Source organism: Syzygium oleosum, unplaced genomic scaffold, assembly GCF_021117445.2.
Source record: "Syzygium oleosum isolate NSW1041296 unplaced genomic scaffold, Sole_v2.1 Sole_v2.03, whole genome shotgun sequence".
In the NCBI taxonomy this organism is placed as follows: Eukaryota; Viridiplantae; Streptophyta; class Magnoliopsida; order Myrtales; family Myrtaceae; genus Syzygium; species Syzygium oleosum.
Genome location: NW_026607487.1, coordinates 3,109,055 through 3,132,812, shown reverse-complemented (window position 1 = coordinate 3,132,812; position 23,758 = coordinate 3,109,055). Strand labels below are relative to the sequence as shown.

The 23,758-nt window shown below is 43.3% G+C and overlaps 4 protein-coding genes across 5 annotated transcripts; 2 read left to right on the top strand and 2 right to left on the bottom strand.

The window, feature by feature from the left end:
• Positions 1-5,679: 5,679 nt before the first annotated feature.
• Positions 5,680-7,996, top strand: LOC115691902 (dormancy-associated protein homolog 3-like). 2 transcript variants are annotated; one of them, XM_030618644.2, is made up of 3 exons: positions 5,680-5,840; positions 6,155-6,322; positions 7,609-7,996. In XM_030618644.2, exons 1-3 carry the CDS (start codon positions 5,726-5,728, stop codon positions 7,710-7,712), a joined length of 387 nt encoding a protein of 128 aa, XP_030474504.2. In that variant the 5' UTR covers positions 5,680-5,725; the 3' UTR covers positions 7,713-7,996. The 2 variants fall into 2 exon arrangements, with proteins under 2 accessions (XP_030474504.2, XP_030474505.2); XM_030618645.2 differs by having other exon boundaries at positions 7,602-7,996.
• A 2,816-nt stretch (positions 7,997-10,812) lies between these two features.
• Positions 10,813-13,397, bottom strand: LOC115691897 (serine/threonine-protein phosphatase PP1). The gene is made up of 4 exons (XM_030618635.2): positions 12,925-13,397; positions 11,791-12,350; positions 11,364-11,552; positions 10,813-11,267 (listed from the first exon to the last, which is right to left on the bottom strand). The coding sequence occupies exons 1-4, from the start codon at positions 13,118-13,120 to the stop codon at positions 11,241-11,243; spliced, it is 972 nt and encodes a 323-aa protein (XP_030474495.1). The 5' UTR covers positions 13,121-13,397; the 3' UTR covers positions 10,813-11,240.
• Positions 13,398-16,802: 3,405 nt separating this feature from the next.
• LOC115691904 (60S ribosomal protein L18-2) lies at positions 16,803-19,072 on the top strand. Its single transcript, XM_030618646.2, has 5 exons — positions 16,803-16,874; positions 16,993-17,082; positions 17,746-17,874; positions 18,001-18,183; positions 18,672-19,072. The coding sequence occupies exons 1-5, from the start codon at positions 16,872-16,874 to the stop codon at positions 18,828-18,830; spliced, it is 564 nt and encodes a 187-aa protein (XP_030474506.1). The 5' UTR covers positions 16,803-16,871; the 3' UTR covers positions 18,831-19,072.
• Positions 19,073-20,067: 995 nt separating this feature from the next.
• On the bottom strand, positions 20,068-22,791 carry LOC115691899 (uncharacterized). The gene is made up of 3 exons (XM_030618640.2): positions 22,140-22,791; positions 20,652-20,893; positions 20,068-20,435 (listed from the first exon to the last, which is right to left on the bottom strand). The coding sequence occupies exons 1-3, from the start codon at positions 22,602-22,604 to the stop codon at positions 20,189-20,191; spliced, it is 954 nt and encodes a 317-aa protein (XP_030474500.2). The 5' UTR covers positions 22,605-22,791; the 3' UTR covers positions 20,068-20,188.
• Positions 22,792-23,758: the final 967 nt, after the last annotated feature.

Sequence of the window (23,758 nt, the reverse complement as noted above, 5' to 3'; positions counted from 1 at the left end):
ACAACCCATTGAACTTTCCGAACTAGTAATAGAGACCCCCAATTCCAATCTTTTTTCTAATCACAACATGTTGAATTCCACATGTGCAAGGCTTGTCTCGATTTGAAAGTGCAACAAAAGCAAGTGGAGCTGCAAAGGCTGAGATGACGAGGTGCCAAGCAACAAGCAATAGAGGACCAATTCCAATTCTTTACTCAAGGGATTCTCCTCAAAAGAGATGAACTAGGTCGGACCAGATTGCGACTTATTGGTACACGTTACCTTTCGACAAGACATCGATAGAAAGCTTCGCAGACAAGCGAATCTTTTGCCGATTCCGGAGGCACATGCGAACGTGACTACCCCTTAGTTTGGATTACGTGAGGGGGTTTCAATATAGTAGAGGAGCATTTTAGGGACCATTTTTATAAAGTAGAATGAAGTCCATGGTGACTCAAATAATCCTAAGTTGAACTTCCAAAGTTGACAGCTCGGCATCTCGAAGGCTCGGCATCTCGAAGGTGCGCGAAACACCCTGCAAGCCTTAGTAGCAGGTTAAGTTTGGGTCTTTGACCCATGCATGCAGCCCTGACGCAAAGCATCTTGCATATGATTGATGTGATTTGAAACGGTGACCTGCCGATCCCGAACTTGAAATCCATGTAACCCGTGGTGGTGTCGGGTATGTTGTAGCAGGGGTAGCTTTCCCCTCTCAAACGTGAAAAAAAATGTGGGGACGGTATCAAAAATTATTCTCGCTTTCCACCCAATTACCGCTTATCGCCAATTTTCGAAACTACAAGTTTGCGCGGCTCACTTAGTGCAGTCAACTTTGGTTAATTAATACTGTCATGAAGTTTACCAAATTGAGATTTTTGTTCCAAACATGCCCTTAGCACCATTTAGTTGGTAATGTGAGACTTACCAAACGAGCTCTACTAATTAAACATATGTTCGCCACTAGGGGTGTGCAACCGGACCGGGTTTACCTGGAAATTGGACTGGCCCATCCAAAAAACAGGTCCGGGAACCGGTTCCATTTTTTGGGAACAAGTTATAATTGGTCAGATTTCTGGTTCCAAGTAAAAATCGACCCGGACCGGTTTTAGAACCGGTTTTGAGATAATGTAAAAAAAAGTAAAAACCCTAGATCACGTTACCCTACTCGGCTACCCAATTTGTCTCTCACGGTTTCTTTCTTCTCTCTTCTCGACCTCCTCTGTCTCTCACGGTTTCTCTCTTTGCAAGCGCCTCCTCAGTCGCCGTAAGAATGCAACTCAGCTCATTGCCTACCTGCGTGTTGAAGAGGGCTAGGGTTCGGTCATCTCGGTGTCCGTATCGTGCGTGTGTTTTTTCCGCCTTTTTTTGGCTCGCCGATCTGATATATCTTTTACTTTGAATCGTTTCATTACTACCTATATTATTTTGTTAGAAAAAAATGAAACCAGAAAAAGGAACAAAAAAAAACGGGTTCTCGGGTCAACCCTAAAATCGGATCGGAAAAATAGGGTCGGTTCCAAAACAGGGTCCAGGGAAAACAGGGTAGGTTTCAAGTTCCAAAAATTGAAAACCGGTTATAACAGGGTTGGTTTCAGGTTCCAGGTCTGGACCCAACCCACCCTGGAACTGATCACCCCTATTCGCCACTTAACAACGATTCATCAATTCCATTCCGAGGAAGAACGAAGCAAGGAAATCAAACAGTGCTTATAATGTAATTTTTGGAACATTATTCACGTAAAATAAAACAGCAAAGCAATTTGACTGCGTTAAATTTCATCCTTGCTTATCTACTTACAAATGAATACGTTATCGCGTCTTCAACCATGCTGAAAATTTCTTTCAGCTCTGCTGATGCTATCGATACGCCGATCAACTACCCGATTTCGAGTCCCCTTACTAGATTTGCGTAGAAATCAAAGGCGTAACTCAATGGAAACCCTTCTCTCCAACTCTTCTTTTATTGCATTGAAATGCCCATGATTTCACACAATAAAACATCAAGAAACTAATAAACCATATGCCAAAAGGACCGACGATGTGATGTGATATGTGTGTGATGAATCATTATCCATAGTAGAAGAAAGCAAGAGGAGTGTCTTTAGCAATAATGTCCATTTTGAGAATTATAAAAAACTAAATCTATCCTTTTCGTCTTTGTTGAAATGGGCCACGAAAGTATAATTTATCATTTGTCATATCACAAGTGGATGATATTGGGGCCACGCATACCATCTCAAGTGGTGGAACCACATTAATTTAATTTCCTGCCACATGGAACCGGAGATCATCATTCAAAAGATCCAACTAAAGACAATATCTTATAAATTCCAATCACGGGATAATAGCACAAATCATCATTGAACTTTAATATAATGTGTAATGTCATTCCTGAACTTTTAATTTGTATAATATGGTTCAAGAATTTTGATCCAATGTGCAATATAATCACTGAACTATTGGCGAATGTTTAATGTAGTTTCTGGACTAAATGAAAATGTATAAAACTTCATGGACGACATTGCATGTTGGATCAAAGTTCGGTGATTGTTGATGCCGCTTTTCCTATCTCGAAGAGACAAAAGCAAAGACTCTTTTTGGGCTGTGTGCGTGTGCAACACTTTAGTTCGCACCAAAGGGAGATGACCAAACAATGCATGTTGGACCGTGTGTGCATGTCACTTTCCTTTCCTCCAATTGGCCTTTTGGCTACTAAGTTACTCATCAAGCGATATGGGTACAATGCGGAGCCCATGATTATACCTTGTTGTCGTTCCAATTCCGCAATCCTACTTCTCATTGCGTGGCCATTATTGGGTTCACGATTAAGAAGCCAAAATCCATATGTCTAGATTCGTTTTATCTCCTCAAATCATTCCAAAACGACTAGCGGACCTCTTAAAACGGGAAACTTACCAATTTCGGCCTATTATAGGATGCCAATTGAATTTTGAATTTTCTAATTTTTGCAAATGCAGACTCATATCTTTGCACGAAATTTCAATATAGTTCTTCTTACCAATTGACCGTAAAAAATGCCAACGTGGTCGGTTCTAGTAAAGTCGGCAACGTCTGCATGCGCGTAGGATGGCTGGCCGTAATCTCTGGCGATAATTGGTCGGAAGGACAACATTGGGATTTCGCACAAAGAATTTGGACAACATTGACAAAATTGAAGAAAAAAAGTCATAAACCTATTGCATTTGCGCCTGTTAAAATATGTCTCGAGTTTGAGCCCGACAGACGAAACCCGACTCGAGATTAATTATTATTTGTGGAGGTCTAGATATTCCGGATTGGGTATTTTACGGACGTCCGAATATATATTTCCTATTTAGTGTCAAAGTCCAAGTTGGATAAAGATTTCATGCAATTCAGAAAAAAAAAAGAAAGAAATAAAATCTGTTTTGATAGCCGTGCACATTGGGTGCGTTTGGTACAGCATTTGGAATGCTACTTTGAGAATGCAAATACCTTTGGGTGGAAGCCCTTTAGGAAAAATGCAAATGGCGTTTGGTAAAAACTCATTTGCAAAGCTATTTTGACCCAAGTGGTGTTTGGTTAATTTTTTTTACAAATGGGCTTTGGGGGGGTTTTTTTAAAAAAAAGGCAAAAATACCCTTCGCCGGCTCCGGTGAAGGGCTACGGCTCCGGCGAAGGGCTACGGCCGCCGGCGAGCCAGATCTGGCGCCGGCGGCCGTCGCCCGTCGCCGAGCGACCCCCGGCGAGGGACGCCGACCTCGGGCGACGAGGCCTGAGGTCGCGCGACCTCGGGCGACGGCGCTCGGGTCGCGCGACCCCAGGCGACGGCGCTGGGTCGCGACCTCGGCGATGGTCGCCCGAGGTCGCGGGACCCAGCGGCCGCACCCCAGCGGTCGCCCGACCCCGAGCGGCCGCGCCCGGGCGATCACCGACCCCGGGCGGCCGTCGCCTGGGTCGGGCGACCTCGCTGGACCTTCGCCGTCGCCGGCCCTTCGCCCTCGCCGGAGTCCCTTTGGTGAAGAAGATGAACAGTAACAAGAGGGCAAAGCCGGAATATTGAAATTTGAGTGACGGTAGTTTGGGAAGTATAAAAATGATTTTGGCATTTGGTTCAAGGCTGAAAGTCCAAAGCTAGTCCCGATCAGCATTGGGCTTTCAGCATTGAAAATGCTAGTTTTGAGCATTTTCAATGCTCAATGCCAACCGTTTGGTTCAGCATTTTTGGGAAGGGGCTTTCGGGGCTGAAAGCCCCTTCCCAATGCTGAACCAAACGCAGCTATTATCCTCGGGAGTTGGCCGCGGAAAATAATAGGGCAATTGTCGAACTTTGACTGTGAGTTCTATGGCCAAAGATTATCCTAAGGGAAAGTCCAAATCTTGGACTTGTGAACCGAATTACACGCAATTTGCATCTCCATGTTGAAGTCGGCCACCGAATCTTTTGGAAATATATTATGTAGCCTTGAACTTGGCCGCAAGCAGAAGAAGTCTTTGTTGAAGAAGACTTCTTGAAGCGCCACTGGCTTGCGAGTGCTTGGTGTGCGAAGACGTGCAGAGGGAATTCGTGAATTACATCCATGAAGTTAGTGTTGAAGCCGATTAAATTCTTGTGGTAAGAATTTGTATTAATTCCTTCGTGAGATTGAGAGATTATTTCGTGAGTAATTGTGAGGCTAAGTACTGCGTGAGTTATTATATGTAATTGAAACTTGAGAAACACTGAGAGTGTTTGAGTGACTCGAGTGCAGTTATAATCTCCGTTGTATTACTTGATCTATAGTGGAATTCCGTGCTGCTCTTCCTGTGGACATAGGTCACTACGACCGAACCACGTAAATTTGGTGTCCGATTTATTTTCTTATTCTGTCAAATTTATTGTTTGATTGCTTGACTTCCGCAACAGTGCCAATTCAGCTCTAAACCACTCTATTTGACCAATTTAGTCTTAAACCTTTTGACGATTTGCCAATTTAGTGAAAGAAAAAGGTTGTGAAAAAAAGTGAGGTGAAAGAAGATTTGAAAAAATCAATAACAGGCCCGGCATGTTACATACATAAATCACATTTACTACGTCTAGCATTTTCCTGTAAAATACGAGTCGTCGTAAGCGTGAGCCTATCCTTATGGGTGATAAATGGAGAAAGAAAAGATAGAGCGATAAACGCGACCCAAGTGTCTAATACCAGAGCTGGATCGACAATTTCAAATCGAATCGAATTCAGAGATACGAACAATTAAAACAACATATTGATGGAAGACGCAGGCGGCTAAATGGAGAAATGCCATCTAAAATTTGTTTGCGAGTGGTGTAGGGATTACTTATCAAGTGGTCAATTATAGAAATGTATGAAGTTGATCGTATCAATTAAATATTAAAAAAAATTATTAAGAGGATTAAGATGAAGTAGAAGAAATAATTGTTAGATCACCTAAAAATGTGGGACCATCCCGGTTATTTAAAAAAGGAAGCCAAGAAAACACAGAAATGGTCCGTCACGTGACACGCACGTGCCCCTCCAACAATATCCGGATCGCGAGCCACGTGTCGGCCATCCGTTCAGAGTCGGAGTGACACCTGGGGCCCACGCGTCGCATCGCCCTTTATCTCTCATGATGCCCCGATCCGACGGCCCAGATCGCTTCGCCACCTGGCTCGCCGTTTAACGCCTCCATCGTCTCCATAAATACGATCCACTCACCTCGGCTACTGAAGAAGAAGACGATCAGCGAAGCCTTCCAGATCCGATTCCGTCGCGCACGCGCCATGAGCCTGCTCGACCACCTCTGGGACGACACCGTCGCCGGACCGACGCCGGAGAGCGGCCTCGGGAAGCTCCGGAAGCACAGCTCCTTCAGCTCCCGATCGAACTCCGGCAAGGGTAAAGACACGAAAACGAACGACCCCCCACCCCGTAACCCCGGGCCCTCGGACCCCCGAACGGTCCGAGGAGCAAGGAATCGTAACCCCTAGCTTGAACCGCCGGCGAGTTCGAATCTAACACGGAACGAGTCGTTAAAATTGATTTCACGAAAGAGAATAATCACCTCGTACGCCGCGTAGAGCGGTGCATGTCGCCTTAAATTCTGTTTGAGAATCCGATGATTCGGTTGGTTTCTGTGTGAGAGACACTTCGTGTGAGGATGATGGAGTTGGTAATGATTTCTTCTTCTTCTTCGTCTTTGTGGAAATCAGAGTCGGCGGCTGCGACTGCGAGGTCCTACGGCGGCGGCGACGAGGCGCCCAGTGAAGCGACGAGGAAGGTGACGCGGAGCATCACGATAGCGAGGCCGCCCGGATACCAGTCCGGCTCGCCGCCGGCTTCCCCGGCCGGATCGGTCACTCCCGGATCTCCCTTCTCAGGTAAACTCCGATCCCCCCATATCCTTTTTTTCCTGAGCCTCGAATCGTACTCAAGTCCCGGTCTTTTTTCCATTTCGGTTTTGCGACCTGGGTTTGCAACACGGATCCGTTCATGTAAGCTTCCGATCCCGTCGCGCGGTCGCGTCGAAGTCGATTTCTCTCATCGGAGAATGAAGAACTTGGCGCCCCTAGATCGGATGCATCGTTCTGTGTAGTCCCGTCGGGGCGAGATCGGGTTCTCCTGCGATCGTGGAGATGAACGGTCGGAAAGTCTCTAGAGATCTCCGGAAGGGCGGAGGACACTGCTGGGGTCGATTGGTGGGTGGGGGTCAATTCTGTCTTTTTCCGTGGACTTTTCCTTTCGGTTCTTTCAATGGAGTGGATAATGATTGGGAAGTGTTTTCCTGGAAGTTGCGTTGTTTCGCGCTAGCCACAGCTGGGTGAAGTGACGCTTTTGTCCTCGTTGACGTGCGGCCCCAATAATGCGGGCATGGTTTCGTCTTCTCCTTTCCTTTACAAACAATAGTGCTATTAACATATCAAGATTAACTATTGAGCCCCATACAAGCAACTCACTTCGCTTCATCCGCCGCATCGTATTATCAATCGATTTAGTGATCTTGTTTTACTGGGTATCGACTAACATCGGCGGACGGCGTGATCGTGATAGAAAAAAGGCGCGCTATCCGCACTAGATGTGATTAATTTGGCGGACGACGTGGTTGTGATAGAAAAAGGCGCGCTATCCGCACTAGATGTGATTAATTAGCTCAGTCGAGAAGGTGTGGCGGGCTGAGATCTAAGGATTCTGCCCTTAAGCTCTGCCTGTTGTCCAATTCAGAAAGGGTGTATGGCCATGACCGGCATGTCTTTGGACGACGAGATTGGTTTTGGAGATTCGGACCGCTATTCCTCGAACTTCAAGTTGCATTTCCGAGAGCAGCAGTCGAGGCTCGTGTTCAGATGGAACATTTTGTCGAACAGGTTATAGGAATGCGATTTGAGCGTCCGACTTCACTTGCATTTGCTATTTGCTTGGTGCATCTGCCGAGTTTCTGTGCTCACTCGTTTCATCTCATAGGTCTTTGGTGGGTGGTGCTTCATGCTGACATTCTTGTTTCTATTTAGGTCTATTTAGTTTCGTCGGGTCGACGATGGATGGTTCTTGCTCTGTTTTTAGATGAAAATTTGTTTGCACCAACTGTAGCTTACCCGCTTTATCATTCATATCGCTTTGTTTGTTCTTTGGGGGGATAATCTTATGAGCGATGATGCTTAGGAAGCAGAGAGCCCTTTCGGTTCCGGAGAAGATCTGCGCAGGACGCGTATGAGAAGACAGGCGAAGCTGGACCAAAAGGCTCCCCTCCTGTTTAAGTCCAGCGACATATGAGGATCTTTGTCCTCGGGGCGACACGACCGAGATCCTAACTTTGCCGAGCTCCTGTAATGTGTTAGGAGGACGTCCCTTTTAAGGCGCGGAAGCTTTGGGATCGCGCGTCGACTATAGAACTAGCCTAGGTCGCGAGTGCCGGTACTAGACTTAGAACGTTGGCTGTTGTAAGCCATAGTCAAAGAGTGTGGTTTGTGCTTTGTGCTTTGTGAATGTAGTCTCCAGTCTTGGTTGCTCCTTGTAATCTCTATCACCTTTAATAAGAGCTTCTATATTTCCCTTTTTCTGCATTTTCTGAATTGAAATTTCAGGTATTTTCCTTGGCCACTAATGTTTCGATGGACCCTCCATGTGCTGCTTTCTATGTTATAACCTAGGCCACAAAATTTTTGCTCTTCGCGACACGTGTACTTTCGATTATTTGAGCCGTGAATCACGCAACGAAGTAATTGATAAGAAGAAGGGAAAAAGTCATAAAAAAAAAATCCAGAAAAAAGTCCAGACTATGCCCACTGTGATATATTCATCATAATATTTTTCTTGTGACATAAAAATTCCAAACTTGTATATAAACGATACATTCACCCTCCATCAAGATTTCGTCAAATAATTTTTCAGTCAAAACAAATCATTTCATTTCACTTAAGCCACATGAGGCGCAATGTCGATAACGTTTGCTTTCTAGCGTCAACGTACGCAGATTTTAACGGTCTTCGTGGAAAAAACTTTAATGAATGGTAAATGCGTCACACGTACAAGTTTGGGATTTTTAATGTCACATAAAAAAAAGCTGAGGGCAAAGGTATCACGATGGGTATAGTTTGAGGTTTTTGGTGGTTTCTCCTTAAAAAGAAACACATAAAATCTTGTTACACACACAGTAAGAAGTTACAACCTTAGCGGCGATTTCTTCCTCCACCGTATCAAGTAAGCCCCTGCTTCGGGAATGGATCCGCAACATGGATCACAAATCAAGGCGTCCCCGGTTTAGGATCTCAATTGGCCCTTCGACTATTAGGTCGGTAATTTGAGACGGAAAGAGGGCACGGAATATTCAAATTAGAATTCTTGAGAGCCCAAACCCTAACCTGAATGGATTTCTTTATTGTATGGAAAATGACATAAATGATCTATGAACTTTTAATTTTTTCAATGTGGTCCCTGGACTTTAGCCTAGTGTGCAATGTCGTCCATTAATTTAAAATTTGTTCAATGTAGTCCTTCAGCTTTTGGTACATGTTCAATTTAGTCCCTAAATCATATGAAAATATTCAATATTGTTCTTCCATTAATTTAAGTTCAGAGACAATAGTGAACATTTTCAGGGACTAGATTGAACAAAAATCAAAAGTTTAGGGATTACTTTGAACAAATTAAAAGTTCATTGACGACATTGCACATTTGAATGAAGTTCAAAGATCACATTGAACAAATTAAAAGTTTATGGATCACATTACACATTAAACTAAAATTCAAAGACCATTTATGTCATTATCCCTCATATTATATAGACAATTTCCTTGATGGCCCGTCAGATCAGATCATGACTAACAAATGAACATTACATGTGTAGCCTTTTAATTAGCAAATGCACCGTTGTAATTGTCAAGTAGGTGAGATTTAAGTGATGTCTGATTAGACTTATTACCATCGGGTGATTTTGGATTTACCAACGACTTAGTCACGTTGGGTCGATCTCGTTTCCTTGATACGCGGGATCTTTTTGATATGTTATTCGACCTTCCTTTGTCACCAATAGACCCTTACCTTATATAACAAGGTTTTCATTATTAGGTCATCTCTAGCGCATGTCGAAGGTTCTTCGTACTGGTCTTGCTAAGCACTCGATTATTAACCAAACGTTAATATGTATTCGCAATCGGATATAGGACACGTTGAAATTCCCAGAGATCATAACAACAGTCGAAGATGAGCTCGATATATTTGGCCTATTGAGTTTTCGAGACGCTAGGAACGTAAATCAACACTTCATGTCATGTTAGAGTGCTGTCGAGGCACAAAGTAAAATTGAACTACAAATTTTTCCCTTTTCGGTCTTTCTTACTCTAATTCTCCTCCTCTTTTTAGACTCTTACTCTATTTCTTTGCAGAACGCGAAAGTTAAACCCCACGAAAATTAGTTTACCAAGTGATACATGTCAAATAGTGACGTCGCTATTCACATCATTGTTCAGAAAGAAAGAAAATTGTGTTTGGCCCCCATCCATCTGAGCCGCGAGAATCGGTCAATTTTGGGCTCTGTTAATTGTTTGATTCGATGTCTTGATCCGGACGTGGGAACGGCACAGTCGTGGACCGGTCTGGAACTCCATCGCCATTTTAAATTTCCCTCAATCGGGCATGTAGATTTGTCTCGTGTGGCGGCTTTTGGATAATCATCATTCAGTAGCGCCGGCAGCTCTCATCTTCCCTGGTCAAACAATCTATTTCCTAAGAAGGAATCAGTTTGATCCGGCCAAACGACGCTCTCTACCCTCCAAAATTTCGAATTGACCCGACAAGACCGACCCGATTCGACCCGGGAACTTTTCGGATCGCCGCGAACCGTTTCGCGGCCGGATCGTGCCGGCGGTTCGGTGTCGGTCCGGGGAAGGAGGTAAGTTATAGAGTTCGATACTCGGAATAGGACAGAACAGAAGGCAACGGTCAAATTTGTGCATGATTGATATTTCATGTTTGTGTCAAGAACGGCATGCACACTTGACGGTTTCAAACATTCCCCAGCATAAGTCTGAAGATCAAATTGTTATTGTCAAACACAACGGGCCACCATAGAATTGACCCCATAACGACGACGACCCGCGAAATCCGACGACACGAAACAAACTATGCACTTCTAGTCCTCAGTCAACCGTTTAATAATGCTCGGAAGTACGTGTTTTGGTCCCTATACAAAGGATAAATATGGTAGCAAAGTCCTAGTTCGGGGACTCATACGAAATTGAAGAAATAAAGAACGCTCGAGAGTACGAGGACGAAAAGAATACTTCTCTCGAAAGAACCGAGATATGCAGGAGATGATGCAAATGATCCTTTGAAGTCTAAGATATGGTTGAAACTAGAGAGCTACTGTCAAAGGTGAATGAATCCACTGGTTTAGATACAAAAGCTCTTTTGAAGAGCCAAATCTACAGACTCTAAGAAATACAAACCGACATTCCACAGACAAGGGAAAATGCTCGACCAAGATCGACACGATGCACTCTTAGTTAGCGCTTCCAAACAGAATACCTTACGGAGAAATCTAAGAAGCGAACCAGAAAAATCTCTGGACTTGCACGGCAATTAGCATGTGTTGATTGATATACAGATTGTACAAGAACTTACATGGATAATGAGCGCCGCCACACGTCCATGTACTCGAAAGACGGCGATTGCTGAAGCAAGAAGGCTTCCTCTTTGCCAATGGAATCTACTTAAGTGTAAATACATGCGAGGTCATACTGAGGTTGCTATTTCTTGGGCTTGAAGTTGAAGAAGTACTTGAAGAAAACCTCATAATCCATATCACACCTTTCCGAACTTCGGGGGCGGCTTAAAACAAAATCAGACAAAGAGTTGATGTTGTAATGTCTTAGTCGTGGTGTTTTTACAAGTAGACAATGACGAAGAAACTGAAAATGTTTATACCTTCTTAAGAATTACTTTGCTTGAGGATGCCTTGTTGTCAAGTGGCTTCAGTATCTCAAAAGAGCACATTAAAGACTCATCCACGCTCAGCAAAGCGCCGGCATTGTCAAACTCCCCGCCATAGTTCGGAGCCGAAAATATCGTCACCAACCTCCGCTTAGCAAAGAACTCGTATCCGTCCTCCACCACCTGCAATCGAATTCAAGATTTTACAAATCCGTTGGACAATATCTAGCATTTGTAAGCCTAAAGGTTCTCCATACATATGGTTTTAGAAAGCTGCCGCTAGGCACAAGGGCTCAAACTTGAAAAGTAACCAGTATCGATCTACACATTGGTCGGCATCGTTACTCGTAACAATTTTTTCCTTAAATGAGCATGACTGACATTGTTTAAAAAGTTAGTTGGTGTGCAAACACCGGCTTACTTGATGTCCTCGGCAGATAAGGTCAAGGTCATTCTTGTTTAAGAAGTCAGTAACCCGATCAGCCCCAAATGTACACGAGACTCCACGGTCACTATCTGCCCATCCCGGAGTGCTAGGATTAGGGTCAGACCAAAGCAGATCACATAGGAGGCCAGAGTCCGGAATATCAGTAGGCCTCGGAATTTCTTTTATTTGATCCAAATTTTGCAACTCCGGAGAGAGACCCCCATGCATACAAAGTATCTTCTCGTCGATGAGCGCGGCTACGGGCAAACAGTTAAAGCAATCGGTGAACATTTTCCAGAGTCTAACATTAAACCTCCTCTTGCACTCATCATAAAACCCGTATATTCGATTAATCTTTGCATCCTCGTGGTTCCCCCGCAAGAGGAAGATTTTATCCGGGTACAATATTTTGTAAGCTAGAAGCAAACATATAGTCTCCAAACTCTGTTTGCCACGATCAACATAGTCTCCAAGGAAGAGATAGTTCGAGGCAGGAGGATAGCCTCCATACTCAAATAACCTCAACAAATCTCGGTACTGTCCGTGTATATCACCTGTACGAGGAGAGCATCATTAGGAAGACCGGCAAACAAAGAGCGTTAGTCACTCGTCTGTTCGTCAAAATTATATCGAATGCGGAACACAGGATCCGCCAAAACTTGCATGCATTTCACACCATACAATAGGATTTAATCCCTAACACAGACAATTTCCTCAGGTACGAAGGAATGCGCCGTAGCTCGGAACATGGAACAAACAAACGATAACAGGCCTCCCGACTCAACGTCTGGCTAAATCCCATTTTCCATCTCCTCATTAATCATACTGAGAGAACACAAAAGCTCCACCGAAACAAGAAATACCTAAATTTTTCTCAAAACCCAATTCCAAATGAGGTTACGAACCAGAACAATCTGCCTCCGAAACCAGACCCATCGCCCTCTCAGACAAAAGGGTCATCCTAATTCAAGCCAAACGACCACACTCGATCAAATTCATCCCATAATCCTGCCCCAGAAGTGCCCAATAAGCAAAACCAACATAAATAATAACACACACGAACACAAACAGAACATAGACATGATGTTTCATCAAACGGGGAACAGAGAGAGAGAAAGAGAGACAAACCACAGATGCGAATTGGAGCATGGAGCTGGAGGAGAATGGGCTGGGACAAGAAGATTTGGCGTGCGTTGATGCACAGCTGTCGGATCTCGGCCTCCGACAACTGAACTTGCTTCCCTCCTTTGCCTTCCAACAATCTCCTTATGATGTCCTCCAGCACCCCCCTGTCCATCATCCCTTCCATCGTCATCTTCATCATCTTTCCTCACCTATTCTATTCACACCCTAAAAAAGTACACAAAAATAAAAACCCAAACAAAGATCAAGCTTCCGGGTCACAGAGAGAGAGAGAGAGAGAGAGAGAAAGAGCAAGAACGGATCGATTCTTTGAGGTTCTTGAAGGAGGGGGAGGAGGGTGTACGATTTTGGGTATCAAGAAATTGAGAGAAATGGATCGCAAGTCGATAACTTTATGGAGCGAGAGAGAGCGAGACAGGCAGGCAGACAGACCGACAGGGAGAGAGAGAAAGACAAGGTTAGATGATACGAAGTGAAAAAGGGTCAAAAGGGAAATTAACGAATTTATCCATTCGGATCGTTAACGACGATTCCGCGACATACGAAATTCGAAGGGCACCCGTGGGGATCAATGAAAAAGATCGTGCAATTATTCCAGCGTGTGTCTCGCGGACATGGATGTCATTCGTCTTTCTTCGCAGCAGCGCACCAAGTCGATGCCTTTTTCAATAGTCGTTTTCCGAACGTATAAGGAAAAGTCGAATCACCGTGTGAAATACGTGCAGAATGAGTAATGAAATGAGCGGCGTCGGTATCGGTAGTTCTAGCCACCGCATAAGCTACGGCTAAATCCTGTCGACTTAACCTGTATATGATAAATTGAGTCGTTATTTGAGTTAATTATATTCAGTAAACGGATCGTGAATGAATTTAGAATAGTTCGAAAATATGGGTGTTATATGAACAAATTGTTAGCCTTGGATTGTGTGGTTAGCTGCTAGCCAGTCGATTTCAGCTTATGTTAAGTGGGGTATGGCGGTGGGTTCTGTCTTTCCGATGATGAGTCAGTCACATGTGGCCGACACCTCGATTAAAAAAAAAAAAAATATGGGTGTTATATGAGTTCACAACTTATTTAGACCAAACTTACTTTTACAACTCTTTCTCGCTCTCACTTGATCTCGCATTCGCTCGTTCGACGCTATCATCTCTTGTGTATAAATTTTCCTAAATTGGGTTGATATGAAAGTGTTAAAATAATATGAATTGGGTCGGATATAAAAATGTTTTAACAATATGAGTCGGATTGGACATGAAAATGGGTCGGACCAATTTCGAGCCAATTCACTCGTTTAATAGGTCTAATGACTGCTCAGTGTTCAATGGTCATCGTCAACATGCATTTTTAATTCACGCGATGAAGGGATGAACCGACATAGAAAGAAAGACGAGATTAACGTGAGGGTTAGACGTGGCATCACGATCTACAAATGGGAAATAATAATGGATGTGAAACCAATGCTAATGACTTAGCAGAAAGTTTGGATTGGTTCAACTTGATTGTTATGTCATGCCATGTGGATAAAATATATTTGTTTTAGCAAAAGAATGGTGTCCGTGGAAACCTTCAAGAAAAGGCGACTGTTTTGCGCGTAACATTGCGCTAATCGAGGTCCATAATCTGCACAAGGTCCTAGAGGAAGAACTCGTCTAAAAAGTACCAAATCAAGGGTCAAGTCAAAAGGAGAAGACTCAAAAAGAAAATGCAAAGGAAATGAGTGGTATCGTAAATTCCAACCTAAACATCATTAGTCCGTCAACGTTAGAATGCCCGACCTAAAAAGTTACATTATAATCATGTATTTAAGCGACTTGGGATTATGTTTAATACTCCCGCTCGCATATAAGCCGATGCCTTATACGTGCATAGATCTGTCAAAATGTGTCATGCGTCCATTTCTTAATTTACATTTGATGGGATGAATTGTTACGTGGGTTAATTATATTCAGTAAATGAGTTTAGAACGGTGAATCTCCAAATAATATGGATATACAACTTACTTAGACCCAACTCATATTTATAACTCTATCTCTTCCTCACTTGATTCCGCGCTTACTCGCTCCACGCTCTTACATAATATTGGTATGAGTTTTCCTAAATTTGGTTAAATATGAAAGTGTTTTAGCAATATGAGTCGGGTCGTGTATAGATTTGGTACATGTTGAGTCGGGTATGTATCACTAGATGCATTGCATAGAAATTATTCAAAATAAGTTAAACATGTCAATTTGGGTCGGACCATTTTTAATCCAACTCGACCCACCCATTTGATAGATCTACATGCACGCTACTTGAGTAAGACATTGTGAAATGGGCAAGTTTCCTATTTTTTGTGCGAGCCGGTTGGTGCAAGCCTACATCATGCTCGGAAAACCAATTCGAAAAATTTAGGCCATTAGATGGAAAGGAACTACATATGTGTAAGGTATACTATAACCACATATTTACACGATCCGGAGTTACACTTCAGGGTGCAAGTATGAGCTTTTGCAAGAGAATAGCATTTGATGCCGAAGGGCGACAATTTTTTAACACGATGAAACCAATTCGAAACCGACACGACGTGCTGATAACGATAACGAGAAGATACGAGACTAACCATCTCGACCATGGTGACACGAAAGGAATCCTTTAGTCCTTGAAAAAGAACAAAAAAGAAGGAGGTCGCACAGAATGTGTTGGAGGATAAAGGAGGAGTGTCCAACACAAACAACGTGCGATCGAAGTCTAAGACAACGCACGAAATTGACTAGGAGACAAGGCACGGAATGGCTTTCCCAAGAGGAAAGTGGATGTAAAATGAGAAGGACGTTCGGCGGTTTTTGCAAGCAATCCCCTTCTCTTTTTATCGAATCTCTATCTGTTGCCTCCATTTTTGTCGACCTTGGGTAAATCATGCGTCTAGATTAACTTTTTGGTTTGTAATTTCGAATCTAACTATACCTCTGGACGGACCCTTTTAAGATCGGACGATTTCGTCTTATACAATTTGTCAGATAGGGTTTAAATTTCAGCCGGTTACAGATCGACGTTCCAAGGAGGCGATGCACTGGACACGCGTCCACCTAATGATCGCCTCTAACGACTCGGCATGTCGCCAGTCACCGTGAAGGATAATGAGTTTGGTTGTTTCTGAATATGACCATCGGATTATCGGTTTTACTTAGATAGCGAGCGTCTGTTCCTTCTCTTCCAGAGCCCAAGTTGTGTCCTTTGTTTCTAGGCCTTTAAATCGGTGCATTCGAAGGTTTCTCAAAGCTCGTCTTGGAAGCGGACTCTATGAGCGTTTTCTTGCTTTTAGGGTCACACAATTTTTTCGATTACGCTGGCAACAAGCTGTCTCTCTCGATAAGAAGTTAACACTTACAAATAATTTGCACTTACGAAAAAAGGAGACCCGTCTCTCCCGATAGGTTCTTTCTTACTATTGTTACGTAATTTCTTAGTGAAGATTGAATTTAAGAATATATACATTCTTTCGACGAACAGCAAGTTTGCAATTTATTGTATTAAGAACTTTAATGTAACTTTGAAATTATTCGGCACATTCTTTTTTTACATTTTTTTGTACTGTCTAGAGATTATTGCATGGTGAACTTGCGAAACGTGAGGGGAAAATATTGTTCTTGCCTCTTAATTAACAAATGATTAAGGGGTGAGGCATACACCCATAATGAATAAAAAAAGGCTTTAATTAAGAAACCACCCCAATTTCCCAGGGGCCTCAAGCCCAAAGCAAGGCCCAATAAAGTAACCGGGTCAACCCGAATGACGGCCCAAAACCGAATAGGAGAGCCGGATCGGGTCTCGCTGGCGCATTAAAAGCTCTCCCCTCAAAACCCTAGCTCCATCTTCAGCTCCTCCGCTCATCTCTCCCCAAGCAGTCGCGCGCCGTCTCCGCAGCCGACAGACCTCACCGCCTGCATCAGCCATGGTCTCTCTCTCTCTCTCTCTCTCTCTCTCTCTCGCTATCGCTATATTTCTGTGTTACGTTTGAACGTCAGCTCATGGCGATCTCCTTGCTGTTCTTGGTGGATTGAAAAACTTTGCAGGGTATCGATTTGGTGGCCGGAGGTAAGAGCAAGAAGACCAAGCGCACGGCGCCGAAGTCCGACGATATCTACCTCAAGCTTCTAGTCAAGGTCTGCCGGAGACTCCGCAGCGCGGGTTTCGTCTTCCTTCGCGTGTGCTTCGTTTCGTGTGAAACCTCAAGCGTTCGTTCGTCGTTAGGGTTTTTTTTTTAATTGTGGGGGCGGAGGTTCGGCGTTAGCGCGATTCGAAATTCTTTTTTCCGGAATTCTGAAAATGGTGGTACGAAATGCATCTGCGAGCCGAGACATTTTAGGGTCTCGTTAATCACTGATGTCTTCTCGTGTTTGCATTCGCTGTGTCTTGATTCGACCAAGTTTGCTCTTTTATGTTTAATTTATCTTTATAAACGTAGTTGGCTGTCTAGAGTACGTGGATATAGGTTGCAGATCTGACTATTGTGGAGAATTAAAGGTTGGAATGTTAGTTTTCTTTATCTGAATCGAGTCATGTGTAGTGAAGTTGAATGATTTGGACTTTGTGAATCTGACGGAGAGAAGGCGTGTATGGTTGTTAATGATGGCATTGGACTTGAACATTTGATTGCCTTGGTGTCGAGAAACGGCACCATCTCTTTGGGCATAGGATCTGTGGCTATAAGTTTGTTTTAGCAAGTCCAGCATCGATGAAAATGTTTTGCCTGCTATAGTTTGTTGGTTTTATCATTTGTCCTCCTGAGTAGGCAAGCCCTCACTGTTAAATTGTGAATCAAACAGCTGTACCGGTTCCTTGTTCGGAGAACTGGAAGCAAGTTCAATGCGGTGATCCTTAAGCGCTTGTTCATGAGCAAAGTGAACAAGGCCCCACTTTCCCTATCGAGGCTCACCCGTTACATGCAAGGAAAGGTTGTTAATCTCTCTTAGATTCTGCTCTATTAGGTTTTGCTCCATTGTAGATGATGAAGTTGAGTGGAGTTGAACATTACATTCTTCTTCATCTGCGATAATGTATGATTCTTTTGTGACTTGCAGGAGGATAAAATTGCTGTTGTTGTGGGCACTGTGACCGATGACATCAGGGTCTATGATGTGCCAGCTATGAAGGTTACTGCTCTTAGGTTTACAGAGACTGTGAGAGCAAGGATTGAAAAGGCAGGAGGTGAATGCTTGACATTTGATCAGCTTGCTCTCCGGGCTCCCCTTGGACAGAACACGGTACGAGTTTATGCCCTTAATTGCCATTGCTGATGTTCTTGTGTTGTTACAGCAGCAGCCAGTTACTTTCACCTAACAATGTGTTTAAGCTGCTGTGACATATCAATCTCTTTTAGAAAAATCTTTCGCCGGGCCACATTCTTATTTGGCATCCTTCTCCATCAGCTTTAGCAGGATGTGAAATTTATATGTCCTTGTCTATATATTTATAGTTTGAGGAGAAAGTGCAGTCGTCGTGTATTGAATAATTAGATTCAATTTCCTTATCAAGTGAGGATGTTTGCAGCAAATATAGTACCGAATCATTTTTGAGTTATCCATGGCTCATATGAGTTTTGTCCTTACTCTTTTTCATTACTTTGGCGAGGTTCAAGACTGTACAACCATTTAGTTGTCAATGGATGCTTCCTGTTTCTTATGTAAACTAATAATATGCCAAGATTGGAGATGGAGCAATTAGTTAGATAAACAATTTTTTGCGTTTCCAGGTTCTTCTCAGGGGTCCAAAGAATGCTCGGGAAGCAGTGAAGCACTTCGGCCCTGCTCCTGGTGTGCCTCACAGCCACACAAAACCATATGTGCGGTCTAAGGGGAGAAAGTTTGAGAGGGCTAGAGGAAGGAGGAACAGCAGGGGATTCAGAGTTTAAGTTCCATTTTGATACTTGTGAGCAGAACATTCATTTCAAATTGACTCTTCAAATTTTGGCTGGAGTTAGGAACATTTGGCGCCTTTTTTGTATTGACTGTTGCGATATGCTTATTTCACCAGGGTTGGTTTTAGAAAGCTTCGTTTTCTTATGTCTTACTGAGAAATTGGTGTGTTTTAGAAGTAATTGGAACGGTGGTGGTTCCACTACTTTCTTAAATGCAATGTTTTGCAGTTGTTAAATTTGATTCAAAATTCTTACTTCAGGTGAATGAGCTTGTGTGTAGTCTGTTTGTTTGTCAGTTGGTAGCTTGCCGTAGGACAAATCTCCAAAACGAAGATCTGTTTACTGCTTGGATTCCCTTCATCGCGTCTGGAATAACATCTCACGCCAAACATAGTATATGAGTACTGTAAAGCAGAGCTTTAGGATCAGGCTTTGTTTCTACAGTTATAAGCAATTTAAGATTATCAAGGCAGTAGACAGAAGTCCATACCGGCGCCTGTATTTGCTTTTACGGGGTCGGCAAAAGGACATGAGCCGTCTATGTTTTTTCACCAGGTCGAGAGACGAGCGTCGCCGCGAAGAGGGATAAACTCGGTTTAACCGACGAAGTTGCTCCCTGAAATTAATTTGCTTATCTTGAATATCTCTGTCCTCTCGGGAAGATGTTAGCTAACTTAGCTTTATGGAGGACATCCGGAATTTAATGCCTGTCTTGGTGAGTCGAGCTACTTTGCTAAAATTTGGATGGTGCTTCCTTGCTTAATCCGTCAAATTAATGGGACATGTGTTTCCGTGGCTGCAGGATAATATGTATTGAAATGAAACATATGGGACACATCGACCTGCTGTGATGTTTACGTGTTGATTCTCTATGCATATTGAACTTGCGATCCAAATCAACCGAATGGAGTCGAGTTCCATTCCTGTTTCAGGTGGATTCTTGCAATGGCCAATTTGGTAGAACGCCTCGTGTTAACATGCAGAACTTGTGATTCAAACCAACGAAATGGACTCGAGTTTGAATCATGAATTCTAGCCGAGATCGCTGAACACAGATTGGCAGGCATCACGCGCAAAGTTTGTCGATGATTATCCTAAAGATGGAGAGAAAACGAGCTGCTTTGTTTGGCCAACCAAAAGGCCATTTCGTTTCATCATGCATAGGTGTCTTCCCAGCTAACCGGAGGTCTGAGTTTCGGTGTGCAATGGAAATTGGAGCAGCAGCAAGAAATGAACACCGGAACCTTACATATTACACATGACGGAGAGGTAACCTGATTATGGTTCGAAATGGAAAACGAAAATCGTCGCAAGGTTTGGAAATACAAACGAAAAGGTGTAGACAGCGTCCATCAGAACTTCTTGATGAAGTCGTGGATGTGGGAATTGATTTCCTCTGCTCGCTCTTGGTTGATGAAGTGACCGACGCCTTCCATCACCACGACGTCTTCCAGGAGCGGCACGTGCTTCTTGAACCCACCGCCGTGCACGTACTCCTTCACTCCAGGAGTCGTGTACGTCATGTCCAAGTCCCCAACTATGAACTTCACCGGCACCTTCACTTGCACGCCGGTCCACGGCGCCGTTAGCTCCCAGTTCCTGCACCAGCGGATTTTCCTCGTCAAGGTCTTGGGGCAAAATTAAATTAGAATCGAAATGACTCCGACACATTCGACGTCCACCCGACCGTATCCACAAATTTGATGAGGACAAGGACCTTTGATTGAGAACATGCGTTCATGATTCTTTTCCATAAATGAAGAAGCAGAGTAGTACCAATGAACCATGGGGAAGTAAATGTGACATGTAACGTACAGATCCATGGCGCGGTAGTAGTTGAGGCCTCCCGTGAAACCCCTCTTTTCGAACTTGCTCGTGTAATAATCAAGGTCTTCCTCCGAAAGCCAAGAAGGTAAGGCAATCGGCTTGCCGGGACCGCAGCCGAAATCCTCTCCTTTAGGCCACATGGGCGGACCGGGCTTGCGCTCCGTGAGTATCTTCACGAGCACGTTCCTCACACCGATGCGCTCGATCTCGGATTCAATGTCCCCAGGTTTCTGCAAGGGAAAAGGAAGCAAAAAATCAGACATAGGTTGAGTTCAACCCTAAAGCTAGAACAGGAGTTTATTTGAAGAATTGACCAAAAACCTTTCGTCATATCACTCGGAAGATAACTCAGCCAGAAAATTTAGGTACATCAGTCATCTGAAATAACTCTTCAATCTCAGACAAAGTCAAACTCATCTTTGTACTTCGTTCAGTTCACTGGGCCAGCTAGTGAAAATGGCATTTCCTTGGATGAAGTTTCATTTTAGTATGATAAATGTACATTAAACTTGGGGTGATTGTAGAAATCATTCTCAATTTGGCTCTCCTTATTAAAATACCTTCTCCATATTTCAAAAACCTACACTTTCGCATTTCCTCGATCTGAAAAGACCTATTTGCCCTCTCGCGCGGTCGAGATCATATACAACGAAAGAGCGGAATCCAATATTAAGGACGGGGTAATTCGGGAAAGAAAATGACCAACACACTTCCGACTTCTGGAAAAGATAAATTCCTACCGATAGCGACTCTAAACATCTATCTATTCTTGAAACACCGTTTAACCAAAAAACAAAAGACCAAACAAAGAGAATCAGAGGTACGTTTCTTTCGCGAAAAATTCAAGACTTATAAAATATTTTTCGAAAAATGATTGGTTATATCTCTTAGAAGTATTAGCTAACGGAAAATATTTCTAACTACTTTTGTGGACGATGAAAATATTTTTTCATTCATTCAATTTTGTAAGCAATCGCAAGCGATATTTTTTGGAAAAAGGTTTCCAAATCATGAGTTTTTTGTGAAATAAACACCTATTCTTGAAACACTCTTTAACCAAAAAAAAAAACACAAAACAAAAGAACAAACAAAGAGAATCAAATCAAATGGTACGTTTATTTCACAGAAAATTCAAGCTTTATAAAATATTTTTCAAAAAATAATTTGTTATATGGTTCAGAAGTATCAGCTAATGAAAATATTTTCAATATCGATAATAATTTATGCTTAACTATTTTCATGAATGATGAAAATATTTTTCATTCATTCAATTTGGTAAGTAAACGTAAGCGATTTTTTTTTTTTCTGAAAATGATTTTCAAATTTGGAGTTTTAGTGAAACAAACGCATCCAAGGGATTCGCTCCAAGAATAACCTTTTTCTAAATCAAACAAACCACCCAAAATCCGGCCAAGAAAAGAAAGAAAGATTTCGAAAGAAAGAATAACAAGAAGAGAAGAGAAAGAAGAGCAAAACCTGGAATCTGCAGATGTAGTAGTCATCGCCAAAGAAAGCCCGCATGGACTCGACGGGCTTCATCCTCGGGTTCCTCGGCCGGAACGGCACCGTCAGGCACACGTACGACCTCACCCTCTCCGGCCTGAACATGCAGAGGTACCAACCGACGAGCGCCCCCCAGTCGTGCCCCACCACGTGCACCTCCTCCTCCCCGAGCTCGTCCATCAGCGCCACCACGTCCCCGACCACGTGGTGGCACGTGTAGCACTCCGCCGGGGCGGGGGCCTCGGTGTTGCCGTAGCCCCGGAGGTCCGGGGCCAGGGCCCTGTACCCCAGGGAGGCCAGCGCGTGGATCTGGCGGCGCCAGGTGTACCAGAGCTCCGGGAAGCCGTGGAGGAGGAGGACCGCCGGGCCGCGGCCCTTCTCCGCCACGTGCATGGCGATGCCGTTGACGGACAAGGTCCTGTGCTCGATTCCTTCCATGGCCGACCGGCGCGAGCGAGCCTCTCTGTGTGTGCGGTGCGGTGTGTATGCGTGCGTGTGTGAATAGTTTGGAGCGGTGGATGAAGTTTCTTCCGGGGGTGTTACGTTATGTATAAGGTGTTTGAGAGTTTCAGGGTCATAAATGGCGTAGCGACGGGAGTAAAGGGAAGGGCGTTGGAAGCCTGTCATGCAACCTGTGAAAATGTCGGGGTGAAGTAAAAGCTTTGGAACACGTACAGGGGCTCCTCGATGGGGCTTTCGAGGTAAAAAGATGATACTTCTGCAGAGGTCAGCAGCGTTAATGGCCGCCAACCGAAGACGACAACGCCGAAGATGGAAAAGTATTTTTCGCCATTCGGTATTGTCGCTGTCGGATTTAAAACAAATATACCTCCCAGATATACATTAAAGTTAGAAAGAAACAAGTTGAGCAGTTACTCAATTTCTTCCTAGCGGTCAAAAGTTGTGGTCAAAAGTTGTGCGTGAAAAGAGAAGAAAAGAGACATTTGTTGTTATGAATAGTTGTAATAAACAATGCATGTTTTTATCTTTACCCAAAAAAAAAACAATGCATGTTTTTATTATATTTGCAAACAACCAATCAATCCGTTTATTGGGAATAGGCATCTCATCTCCCACCATCATCACTTTTCATGATCAACTATCGTTTCTCTTCGTGTCGACTGTAACTTCTTTTCATATCCAACAATCACATCTTTTCATGATAATAAATTATTTAAGCAATCCCCAACTTAAATTATACGTAAATTCATACATACAAGAATGTATTGTTAAAATTGAACCTTCAATTAGTGTAAACAATTCCATTAACGAAATCAGGGATAGATAAAACTTTGAACCATGATTTCATTTGTTAATCATATTATCACATATATGAATTTACACACTAAAATTTTTTCTATCTTGGCACTTTTATGGCCTTGTGCTCCCTCCCATATTCACGAACATTTACAAAAGTTCATCCAACCTTTGTTCGAAGTGGCACCACTTCTTATGTTTATATAGGTGAAGTTCATAACTTATTGTCTTAGCATTGCCTTGCTAAAACCTTGAAATTCATTAAAAGTGTTTTCTTTCATTCATCCTCTTAACTTTTCATGAGTTCTAACATTGTGCCTTAGTTAGTACTCGAT

Excerpts from the sequence above, each read along its gene's own strand:
- LOC115691902 (XM_030618644.2), top strand. The coding sequence starts at position 5,726 with ATGAGCCTGCTCGACCACCTCTGGGACGACACCGTCGCCGGACCGACG. Across the intron at positions 5,841-6,154 it reads CCGATCGAACTCCGGCAAGG|AGTCGGCGGCTGCGACTGCG; the intron begins GTAAAGACACGA and ends TGTGGAAATCAG. Across the intron at positions 6,323-7,608 it reads TCCCGGATCTCCCTTCTCAG|AGAGCCCTTTCGGTTCCGGA; the intron begins GTAAACTCCGAT and ends CTTAGGAAGCAG.
- LOC115691904 (XM_030618646.2), top strand. Across the intron at positions 17,083-17,745 it reads ACCTCAAGCTTCTAGTCAAG|CTGTACCGGTTCCTTGTTCG; the intron begins GTCTGCCGGAGA and ends TGAATCAAACAG. Across the intron at positions 18,184-18,671 it reads CTCCCCTTGGACAGAACACG|GTTCTTCTCAGGGGTCCAAA; the intron begins GTACGAGTTTAT and ends TTGCGTTTCCAG.
- LOC115691899 (XM_030618640.2), bottom strand. The coding sequence starts at position 22,604 with ATGGAAGGAATCGAGCACAGGACCTTGTCCGTCAACGGCATCGCCATG. Across the intron at positions 20,894-22,139 it reads ACTACATCTGCAGATTCCAG|AAACCTGGGGACATTGAATC; the intron begins GTTTTGCTCTTC and ends TTTCCCTTGCAG. Across the intron at positions 20,436-20,651 it reads TACTACCGCGCCATGGATCT|GAACTGGGAGCTAACGGCGC; the intron begins GTACGTTACATG and ends CCGCTGGTGCAG.
- LOC115691897 (XM_030618635.2), bottom strand. The coding sequence starts at position 13,120 with ATGATGAAGATGACGATGGAAGGGATGATGGACAGGGGGGTGCTGGAG. Across the intron at positions 12,351-12,924 it reads TGCTCCAATTCGCATCTGTG|GTGATATACACGGACAGTAC; the intron begins GTTTGTCTCTCT and ends CTCCTCGTACAG. Across the intron at positions 11,268-11,363 it reads GCAAAGTAATTCTTAAGAAG|CCGCCCCCGAAGTTCGGAAA; the intron begins GTATAAACATTT and ends TTTTGTTTTAAG.